This window comes from Sprattus sprattus, assembly GCF_963457725.1.
Source record: "Sprattus sprattus genome assembly, chromosome: 2".
In the NCBI taxonomy this organism is placed as follows: domain Eukaryota; kingdom Metazoa; phylum Chordata; class Actinopteri; order Clupeiformes; family Clupeidae; genus Sprattus; species Sprattus sprattus.
The window spans coordinates 28,490,306-28,502,415 of NC_137921.1; the positions used below are offsets into that span (position 1 = coordinate 28,490,306).

At 40.9% G+C, this 12,110-nt stretch overlaps 1 protein-coding gene across 1 annotated transcript; it reads right to left on the reverse strand.

The window, feature by feature from the left end:
* Positions 1 to 321: 321 nt before the first annotated feature.
* stap2b (signal transducing adaptor family member 2b) lies at positions 322 to 9,779 on the reverse strand (the record flags this gene model as incomplete). Its single annotated transcript, XM_080859519.1, has 14 exons — positions 322 to 362; positions 700 to 807; positions 991 to 1,047; positions 1,378 to 1,455; positions 1,620 to 1,679; positions 2,089 to 2,184; positions 2,962 to 3,064; positions 3,582 to 3,651; positions 5,315 to 5,446; positions 5,583 to 5,773; positions 6,501 to 6,557; positions 6,982 to 7,101; positions 7,465 to 7,536; positions 9,687 to 9,779. The coding sequence occupies 14 exons, from the start codon at positions 9,777 to 9,779 to the stop codon at positions 322 to 324; spliced, it is 1,278 nt and encodes a 425-aa protein (XP_080715645.1).
* Positions 9,780 to 12,110: the final 2,331 nt, after the last annotated feature.

Here is a 12,110-nt window from a genome sequence, read left to right on the forward strand (position 1 = left end):
TCTACAAACTTGTATTATGGGTTCTGCACCAGAGGGAGTGGAGACTCAGCCAGCTGAGCCACACACAGAGGCTGCTCTGGACAACCAGACCAGCGTCAACCAGTCCATCAGATCTCAACGGCTGAAAAGTCCAGAGCGAGATACATGAAGGTTAAAGCTGTGATGGGTTGGGTTGATCGTTGCTGGTTCTTCACCTCAAATCCCCCAAAACGATCCCCTTAATCTTCCAGAGAGAGGTGGGGGAGACGTGTGAGAATGGGCAGGCCTCAGTTCGGTCCGAGGACATCTATCACTTCAGCCAGGATCTCCAGCCGCAAGGCTTTACTCTTTAGCACGCCTCTGCACTAGCTTCTGTTGAAGCTCTACATAAACAGATGGAAACAAATCAAACATGCTTCAAATCTTCAAGTCTGATTATTAGATGTTGGATTTGTGTGTTGCTAAATCTTCTGCTGCAGATGTTACAGGTTTATCGTGTTACTTTTTATGTATGGTTACTTATACATTGATATCCACATGAGAAACATATAACACATGATATATACTTATATTATTATAATACGACCATTATTCAAATTGATGAACAATCAAGCAAACCAAAATATTAAAATAGTATCCATCTGTACTCCTTAATGCAATACTCTATCCTGTTTACAACTTTCTAAAATCTCATAGAATGAGACACATAATGTAACCTACCTGAGGTGAGTGCTAAGTTGTGCAGCTTGTTAAGGGGTGCGTCTGCACGATGGACTCCCCTGGATGAAGGGACGGGTTTAGGGGGTTTCAGGGCCTTTTTTCCTGGCCCTGCATGAGAAAGTCAGTTTTTGAGTCATCTCAGCACTTAGTTATTTTTAGGCCCCAACATGAAAACTTCAGAATCGTTTAGCACTATACAGGTCCCATGAGAGGTCAGTAGAGTTTTTAAGGGTACACACGGTCCGTGTCAAAGCAAAAGAGATCTAACTGAGAGAGAGAGAAAGGGCTCACCTCGGTTGCCAGTCAAATCAGGCAGAGAACTTTGATGTGGTAATAGGCCACTGGCAGCTAAAAGAAGATGAGGACGCATTCAGTAACCACACATCAACACAATAGAATGAAGAAGTTCATTAAACAGAACAAATACACATTTTAGAAGCATAACATACATTTGGCACAAACAAATCTAACATAGCATAGGGAGCCAATATGTTTGGTCTGATTTTACCATTTTTAATTCAATTTATAATTTTTAATTTGTTTAAGTCAGACCTGACTAAAATGAATCCCCTGCATGTAATGGCTTCTCAGAGAATAGGCTACTTCACACATGCCTGTGTGTGTAGGACTGTTTAAACAGCCCAGTCGAGGCCAAGCAAACAATCCGTGTTTTTTTACCTTGTTGTCGTGGCAAAGGTCGCCGTGGCAGAGGTTGCGGTGGTACCGGCGCTTCCTCATTCTTCTCATCTTCGTTATCTAAAAATTAAGACAGACATCAGACATGTCAGGGACTACTATATAAAATACAAGTACTACTAAATATGTCAGTAGACTGCTACTGTAATGAGGCGTAGGGGTTAAACGTGCAGAGATACACGTGAGTGTGATGGCCTGTAGTATGGTTAGATGTGATGACTCACCTATGTTGAGGTAGGTGTTCTCCTCCAGCTCATCCTCACACACAAGGCTTTGCTTACGCTCTGTAGTAAAACGGCAATAAGGAAACATAAATCACTATCATCACACGACCTTCACCTGGTGGCTGGTCTGTTGATAAGACAAAACTATGCGCGTGTGTGCGTGAGACAGAGCGAAAGTTGCAGTAACAGCTTATATCTGAGTGAGAGCATTCATGTGGATACTGTAAGTGTCTGTGTTAAGTACAGGAGAGCGGCCGCTGAGGTGCCTGGATATTCAAAGTATTTGGATGAGGCGAACAGAGGCAAAGAGTTTCCTCCGGCAAGTCTGATATTTAAAGGACACCTCGAAGACCGTAATCCTGCTTATACCACAGTTGCCACACATAAAAATGTGTGTGTGTGTGTGTAGTTCCTATGTGTCAGAGGACGATTGGGCACAACAGGGAGGCAGAGCGTCAGATAGGCCTACCTGATCTGGGGGGTGGTTTAGGTAGAGGAGAAACTGAACGCTGATTCCACTCTCCATTCTCCTGGTTGGCCTGAAAAAACGCTGAGGCACAGAGAAACGCAAAACTTACACTCTGTTAGATATCAGTCTATTTAACGTGATCAAGCTGGCCTCCTGACCCTTTTGTAATCAATGGGATTTAATCAAGGTATTCATTCAGTGTGATTAAATCAAGGTCAAAGTCCTAATTAGCAATCATCCAGTCAGATAGACCCTACCTCTAGACACACCCACTACCTGTAACTTACTGTATAAAACAAGTGAACTCATGTTAGTATGTTAAAAGAACCGTTCGTGCAACATGCGTTCGGATTGTCCTGTAACGCTGGAATAAACGTATTTCTACTGTTGGACACTTTCCCGAGTTGAGTTCCTGAATATCTGCAAACCTGAACTTGGATCAAAAGACAGACTCTTTCAACTTTAATTTAACGGAGAGACAAAAAAATCAGGTGAAAATATAAAAAAGTAAAATGATGGAGAAAGAAACAAGGAAAACAAACCGTGTATTTGTAAGAACAATACAAATAATTAAGGCCCGAAACAGACCAGTGGTCTTAAAAAAGCAAGTAACATGCATAGAACTCATACATCATTGTTGTCTGGAAGCTTAAAAATCATCCAGACGAATTTTAGTTTCAGTCACAACAAAAACTACCTGTAGTTCCTTAAACACAAACAGAGAGAGCGAGAGAGAGAGAGAGAGGAACTAGTAGAACTCTGTGGAGTATCTCTAGGAAGTACACCTCTGAGGAAACGGCTTGTGGCCATTTACGGTTACTGCGGTCTATGATGACGTGTTTATATTTCTGCGTGTAATCATGAATCTCTTACTGATACTCTCTTCATACGGCTCATCCAGTAGAAAGGGCTGCAAAGTCCCAGCTGTCTTCTCCACCAGACAGTCCACAATGCCCTGCAAGGTTGCGCAGTAAATCTGTGAAGATTAATAACAGATTAGCATAATAACCTCCTTTCAACTCAAACACATCATCTACGGGCAAAATAATAAACACATTATAATATTAATAATCACTAGAACATTGTTTACTTCAGAAAACAAGCAAAAACCTCTGGACAGAGTTCAAAGGTTCGAAATTAGAGTTTGCTGCTTATTGTCTGGTTATCCAACATGACTGGAGAAAACGCAATCTGTAATAACTGTACAGGAGGATCGTTTCGTAAAATATAGCATTTTGAATGAGAGTATTTATTCTGTCTGGAGTCGACTTGTCTCTGGAGAACAGAGGGAGCACATTAATAAGCCACACCTCAGTGATTTGGGAATGGGAAACAAAGGTCATTTACAATGTCAGAACTGCTCTCTACTTCCTTGTTGGGTTCAGTGGAAGAAGGGGTTTGATAATGAACGCAAACACTCATAGGGGTACTTTCTTTCTGTACCGCAGCCATTCAGGCCAGACAATTCAGGAGTCTGTTATGGATCTACTTACTGGTTTTTCCACATCGATGTAGAACCCGCTGTCATGCTTCCGGGTAACACGATAGTGCCTGAACACAGGGCTCCTGGAGGACATAAAACAAAAGTGATTTTTCTCAATAGAGCCTCAATGATACTTAGGAGTATATCCGTTTTCCTCTCTCCATGAAGATACATGACAGTAGATCTTGTGTTTATCCTACGTCACCAATGACTGTGTCTGCTGCGGGGATACTAGCCCCTCCATGATGTAGCAGAAAGAAAGATGTTAATCATTTGAAAGACTGAAACTAACCGCTGAAGAATTGTAGAGTATATACAGTATGTATGTATATATATATATATATATATATATATATATTCACTCTCTCTCCCTATATACAGTATATATAAATATATATATATATATATACAGTATATATAAGTTTTAGGCAGGTGTGAAAAAATGCTATGAACTAAGAATGCTTTGAAAAATGTAAACAATAAATGTTTATTTCCATTTACATGGTAAGACTGAGTACAGCAACAAGACACAACGTAGTTATACTGCATCAGCAGGGTCTCTCCCAGACAAATATTTCAAAGCAGACAGGGGTTTCAAAATGTGCAGTTCAAGCTCTTTTGAAGAAGACGTTGAGGATCGTAGACGCAGTGGTCAGCCAAGGAAACTTAATGAAGCTGATGAAAAACACATCAAGCTTACTTACCTTCGAAATCGGAAGATTTCAAGCAGTGGCATCAGCTCAGAACTGGCAGAAACCAGTGGTACCCAGGTACAGACATTTACTGTCCGGGGAAGTCTGGCCAGAAGTGGTCTTCATGGAAGAGTTGCAGCCAAAAAGCTCTACCCCGACAAGGAAACAAGGCCAAGTGACTGAACTAAGCACGAAAACATAGAAACTGGGGTGCAGAAACATGGCAGAAGGTGCTCTGGACTGATGAGTCAAAATTAGAAATATTTGGCTGTCGAAGAAGGCAGTTTGTTCGCCGAAGGGCTGGAGAGAGGTACAATAATGAGAGTCTGCAGGCAACAGTGAAGCATGGTGGAGGTTCCTTTCCAGTTTGGGGCTGCATTTCTGCAAGTGGAGTTGGAGATTTGGTCAGGATGAATGGTGTCCTCAATGCTGAGAAATACAGGCAGATACTAATCCATCATGCAATACCATCAGGGAGGCGTATGATTAGCACCAAATGTATTCTGCAGCAGGAACATAACCCCAAACATACAGCCAATGTCATTAACAACTATCTTCAGCTTAAAGAAGAACAGAAAGTCCTTCAAGTGATGGTATGACCCCCACAGAGCCCTGATCTCTACATCATCGAGTCTGTCTGGGTTTACATGAAGAGACAGAAGAATTTTAGGAAGCCTACATCCACAGAAGATCTGTGGTTAGTTCTCCAAGATGTTTGGAACAATTTACCAGCCGAGTTCCTTCAAAAACTGTGCGCAAGTGTATCTGGAAGAATTGATGCTATTTTGAAGGCAAAGGGTGGTCACACCAAATATTGATTTAATTTAGAATTTTCTTCTGTTCCTTCACTGCATTTTGTTAATTTATGAAGAATTGATGAAAATAAACTGTTAACACTTCCATTTTTGAAAGCATTCACACCTGCCTAAAACTTTTGCACAGTACTGTATATATTTATATTTGGAGAGAGACAGAGAGCGAGAGAGAGAGAGAGAGAGAGAGAGAGAGAGTGTATGTATGTGTGAGTGACTGTGCGTTCATGTGTGTGTACCCATTGAGGTTTTGGCGTGTGGTGATGGCAAAAGAGGATCCGTCTCTGCCTGGCCTCAGCAGCAGGTTGCCTTTATCTGGGTGTCTTTCCAGAAGCATCTCTGCTTCTGTTCTGGTCACCGCCTCATAACAGCTGATGGAAATAAACACACAACACTTCATGCTACTGACTGGGTATCATCTCATTCATTTCAGCACAGTAATAATTAATACATACGCTAACTAACACAATGCTTCAAACAGTGCATGTATTGACCAACACTACTTACGCTGGCATTTCTGAAACCACGGAGAGGTAGAGAGGAGAAGAGCCTTCAACTATACACTTGGTTGTGGGTGTAGGTGTGGGTGTGGGAGCGGAGGAAGGGAGAGAGCTTCGTCGGTCCATCTCCCTCTCCACCACTTCCCTCATCATGAGCACCTGGCCTGGGAGCAGGGTCAGAGACGTGGGCACTGAGAGCTGTCAGTGGGGAGATTGGGGAAATTCATCAGGTACGTCTGTCCACCATGGGATCTAGAGCCTTCAGCCGCTCTGCCCCTCACCTCTGGAGCTCCCTCCCCCCTGACTTCAGGAACATTGACCCAAATTCAATCACTCTTTTTAAATCTAGCATCAAAACCCACCTGTTTAGGGAGGCGTATAACTTTTAATGTTCCTGTATGCTGAAGTTGTTGTTCTGCTGCTGCTCTGCTTTTTGCATTTGAAAAATTTGAATTAACTGTATTGTTGATACCTTGAGTATCTTGAAAGTGTATTATTATTATTTATGGCCTTAATACTACATTATAGCAGACTGCTATAAATCAATGATGTTCTCGTAACAGCGATGCCAGTTAATCTAATCGTGTTAAACCTAATGATTAGAGGTAGAGGAGAGGAGTCAAGTATCGAGAGGGCACAGAAGAGGTTGACTTAACGCCTCATATCTGCATGTGATCAATGCATAGGTGATCAAACCTCATCAAAGGTGATAACGGAATTACATAAAATAACTTGTGTTAAACTGGGGGAAAGGCTGCATGTGATTCCTCTATGGCTACTCATTAATTAGGCAGTAGTCGTGTGAGAAGAAATGCAGACGCCTAAGGAATCTGGGGGAACAAGTTGTTTCTAATTAAACTAGAATGGATATTTGCGGTTAATGTGCTTGTTGTGTTTCAGTAGCAGGCTGTCAGTGTCCACTAACCTCCTTCACTGAGAGGATGAAGCCTTTCCACAGCTCTCGTGTCTCCAGACTAGGTGCCTGAAGGAGAAAAGAACAAAATACACACAAGATTTGATTTTCTGCACTGAGTTCACAGTGGATAGATTATTTTGAGACATCGATAGTCGGGGCAGATGTAAGTCTTGAGGGTCGGTAAAAAATGAAAATGGATTTTTTTTTGGTTTCGGTTGTAATGGTCTACCAGCCCACAGATGCAGTAGCCCGACGAATTTGTCCCAGTTTGTCTAATGGCCAACGCATCGCTGCTCTTACATGATGGGTTCAGATTTGTGCCAGTGTGTCTTATGGCCAGCGCATCGCTGGTCTTACATGAAGGGTTCAGATTTGTCCTATTTTGTACAATGGCCATCGCATTGCTGCTCTTACATGATGGGTTCAGATTTGTCCCAGTGTGTCCAATGGCCAACGCATCGCTGGTCTTACATCAAGGGTTTAGACTCACCATTAGTCGGATATCATCATCCTTGGTGTGGATGAGAAGCCCAGCGGTGTTCAGGTTCCGGTCCGGACTGGAGTAGTCAGAGATGGAGATGAAGCCGCCGAGGTCCAGCTTCTCCACGTACTGATAGAGATCAGAAACATTATTATTAATAATAATAATAATAATTATTATTATTATTATTATTCATTTTATTTGTAACACACTCTACATTTACACTACAGTGTTGAATCAATGCCTTCTCCACATACTCATAGAGACCAGAAATATTAACATTAACACTACAGTGATGAATCCATGCCTTCTCCACAGACTGATAGAGAACATAATCACTAAAACTCCAGTGATGAATCCATGCCTTCAGCAGGGTTTGCAATGAGAATGAATTGTTGTTCTAGGCTGATTATTAGTCATCTGGGCTTTCTGTCGTACAAAAGTTGTCGATTTTATACCTTAGACAGGTGCGGTCCCTGACATGAAACTCACCTGGTTGTCTTTGCTGTTGTTGAAGAAGAACAGTGCATCCCCACAGAGGGATGTCCACAGGCGCCGTGATGCCTACACACACACACACACACACACACACACACACACACACACACACACACACACACACACACACACACACACACACACACACACACACACACACACACACACACACACACACACACACACACACACACACACACACACACACACACACACACACACACACACACAGGAAGAGAGAGAGAGAGAGAGAGAGAGAAATGGAAATACTGGTTTGGCATAATGGAGTACTCCAATGTAAAACAACACATTTTAGCCTTTGCCTTTCTCCTTCAATCAGAACTGCATTCATGTTGACAGATACAAAGCCAACGATGCATATTCAGGTTGTGTGTTGCGATGAGTCGATTAACAGGTTTGAGGAATGTGTAGTAGAATGACTGACACAAAAGAAGGTGGAAATTTGCAGAGCTGCGACCGACCGTGAGTTGAAGTGACCACTGAACTCTGGTCTGTGAACAATCATCAAATACAACAGGTAAATCAACATTCCAGGTATTCAGCAGATCTATCTGTGCAACTGATTCTTTTTTTTAAGACAATCTAATGGAGTTGGTATCTGTGTGGTTATACCAGAAAAAAACTGTACATGACAGTACATAAAAAACTTTAACCACATTGGACTTGTTCAAGTCCCATCTCAGGTGAGTTCACAGAACAGTCATAAAAACATTTGCAGTGAACTTTATTTAGAACTAAACTGAACTCTCTAATCTCTGCAGTGCCGTGTGCAGCCAGGCCACCCAACCTGTTATCACATTGTTACGATGGTACCACCCAACTCTCACGGAAGGCAAAGTCCACTGTATTCCCCAGTTGCGGGAAACCGGGCAGGTAATGGTTTCTCTCCAATCAAGATAAAGCTCTTGAGCACTGAGGTCAATGCTTAAGTTAACTATTAGCCCGTAGTGGCTGCCAACATCTTCCTAGCATTACTGCTGATACGCTGACACACCTGCACATTTCATGGTTACATACAAAAACGACAAATATTTTAGGTGCTTGTATCACAGTTGGGAACCTCAAACAGTAGGTAACCCCAAATGTGCTTGAATTAAAGATTTGCTTCCAAATATGGAGAGCTGATATAATCTTTGGAATGTACACTTTGGGCTTGGGCTGATGACGAGGTTAATCATTATTGTGAAATACTTTTGAACGTGCCGGCGACACATTGCCATGACGAAAAGAGATCCTTAGGAAAATTTGAAGTGATGAACAGCCATGCCAAACATTCTTTCTAAAAATAAACACTGAGGGTATGTCAAGATCAGGCAAAAATTACACTCAGTTAACATTGTTAATAAAGACTGGTCTGACCTGGTCTGGTTTGAAAAATACCCCTTTTAAATGACCAAAATACAAAAAACAACAGAGGAATCTGTACATGACATCTTTTAAAAGATGAATTCTGATAAAGGATTCAGATATCATGACAAATGCATGGAAGCTCAAATGTATGCCTCTTTGGAGTGTCCAAGTTAATATTGCGATGTGCTCCGATTGCAGTGTCAGGGTAAACAGAAATCCACATGTCGTTCACAATCTTACATACAAAAAAGCATACTGGCACAGGTCAAACTAAACAATGCAACGATATAGCAAATTGAGGTCTAGAGTCAATTATGAAGGCTACACTATATTACATAGTATTTATTCATATAGCCTATTAAATAACAATAGTCAACGTGTTTAGATTACCTAACAACTCTTAAAGGTAGAGTTAGAATCTGAGGTCCTCACCAAAACTTTATAACCCATAATATTAGACAGCGATGCGTGTAATATCTGCGCTATTTCTGTGATATATGCTATAGCTCTGCTATTATCAGTTTTCAAGGATGAAATGTTTTGTGAGTTTGTGAGTGTTTGTTACACAAAACTAGGTGAAACTAGTATGAAACAGCGTGTGGATGTTAATGAGATACGAGACTGTTATACAAGCATACAATGCCACGACTGCACACTCAAAAGTAACCTAAATCACAACTGCTCACTCAAATGACCATGCAAATTTCATTGACCTAACTAGGCTATTTGAGGTATACAAAGGGTTTGTTGTTCATACAGGCCTACCGCACACAGGTAAAGCTAAACTGGGTCAACTCAATGTTAGTAATTGACAGTTGAGTAGCTACATAACTACATAATCTTACCTGCTCTTTCAGAAACTTAATCTCAAGATAGCCTTCATAGTAAGAGGTTGGCAGTTGCATCTTCTGTCGCCCAAGTCGTTTCGAAGTCGCCATAAGACCAAATTGAAACAGGTTACAGCTTGAGTGTAAAATAATATCCCAGGTAGGCCTACAAGACGTAAATGCGTGATTTTCTGAAATTGCACGGTTTAACAAAGAACACTGTGTAGAAATACCAACACTAGCCTAATGTATTTATCCTAGAAGCCCATGACGACCGAATTCAAGTATACAACTTTTAAAATCTTGCCAATATTAGTCATCTGGGCTGTCTGTCGTACGAAAGTTGTCAGGGTGCGCACACCTGTTCGTAGATTTTATACCTGTGCTTTTCAGACAGGTGCGGTAACACACGCCCCCTTTCCAGTTATTGCTCAGAAACAAACCTAGCCCGAACTAAATAAAGTTCAAAGGTTGAAATGTCAGCATAGGCTTTAAGCGCCCTCGTGTGGTCCTTTAACAACCTCCGAAACTGTCACCCAAACGCCAAAGATTAAAAGTGTAGATTATCTGAGTGTTCTGTTAAAGGCACCCAGTGCAACTTTATGTAAACATTCAATGAAAAATAAACATTCAATTTCTAGTCTTTTTTACACGTAGTAAGTTTCAATAACTCCATACCATTACATATCGTCATTCAAGGAGCAAAGATGAGACGTCGTTGTGTGGTGAGAACTGATAGAAAATCGTAAACAACAACAATCGCCGGTGGGGAGAGGCCATTTTCCATTGACTGGAATCCTGCTGTATTTATTGTAGGTTACAAAAAATAAAGAAAATGGCTGCGATTGTTGTCGATTTTCTATCAGTTCTCACCACACAACGACGTCTCATCTTTGCTCCTTGAATGTCGATATGTAATCGTATGGAGTTATTGAAACACTACGTGTAAAAAAGAAATTGAATGTTTATTTTTAAGCCTCGAAAGTTGCACTGGGTGCCTTTAAAGATTTTGCTCTGAGCAAACAAATATCCGCGATTTAATTGGCTATAGCATTTACGATTTCTTCCCTCAATTCTCAAAAATTCTCCCTTGCAGCTCAAAAAATATATCATTGTGTAGCTATGCTGTTAAAACAATTCGTCATTGCCACGATGATATCGTGTGCAAAGCCGCTTAGATACGTAGCTAATTGGTAAGCAGCAAAGCAGCACACTTTCTGTTATACAAAAACGGTGGTAGATTTGATGGCTTATAGAGGAGTAAAGTGGAGCCTACTATTTTAGAATTTGAAAGCGATTTAGCTGATTTTGTATTTATTTTTTTTACCATACAGTAGGCCTATTTGTACCATAATTATAATAAACACACGCAAACACACTTTAAGTCAACAAACATCAAGTTTGAACGTGTAACTATAGAGAGTTTAAAATAAATCCTGTAATTTCACCTCTGCCGTTACTCAGAAGTCTGAGTCTCTAATGGAAATTGTTCACCACCCTCTTCACAGCTCACGATGATGTTAATTGACACTGAATCAGTGGTAGACTCATTTAATTACTAATTATTCACAGATCTCTGTGCCCATAGTGACAATAGAGCCCTCTCAACTAAAATTAGTAAATAAAGCAAGAAGAGGAAATATGTCTTCCTAATTCCAAAAATAATATTAGAGCAGCAATAAATCACAGTACTCTTGGTACTTACGTATATTTTAAGGCAAGCAGTTTTGTACTTTACCTCAAGTGGAAATGTAAATGGAGGTCTTCTAGTTTTACTGGAGCAATATTTTACCAAGGGCCTCAACTTTCACTCAGTAGCTAGAGGATTTCATAGGCCTACGTCGTGCACACTGCAATCACTCCCGATACTCACCACAGTTGAATGGGCCTATAGCATATTATATCATCATTAGTGGCCTGATAGTTTTTCAATTCAATTCAATATTATTTGAATAGCGCCGTATCTTAAATTCAGACGTCCTAATTTTAAACCTCAACAGTGGCTTGATAGCCCCACCCGCCACCTAAGGCAGGTTTGCCGAAGAGCTGAGAGTAAGTGGAAAAAAGACCACCTTCTCTCTCTAGAAATATTTAGAAATTCCCTGGCCAATTTCCAAGCTACAGCTAAAAAAGCCAAGGCTAAGCATTTCTCTGATGTCATAAACAAGCATTCCAATCGCCCTAGAATCCTATTTAACACCATAAACTCAATTGTTAACCCCCAAGTCTCTCCAGAGGTTCCCAAACCAAACCGAAACAGATGTCCAAAGTGGTGTGATGGTTTGACACTGGTATTACAAAGGTAAGGGCACCGTTGTATACAAAAATAGCCTTTTTTTTTGCTGAGACCAATATAGAAAAGAAACAAGAAACCCAAACCAAAACAGATGTCCAAAGTGGTGTGATGGTTTGACACTGGTATTACAAAGGTAAGGGCACCGT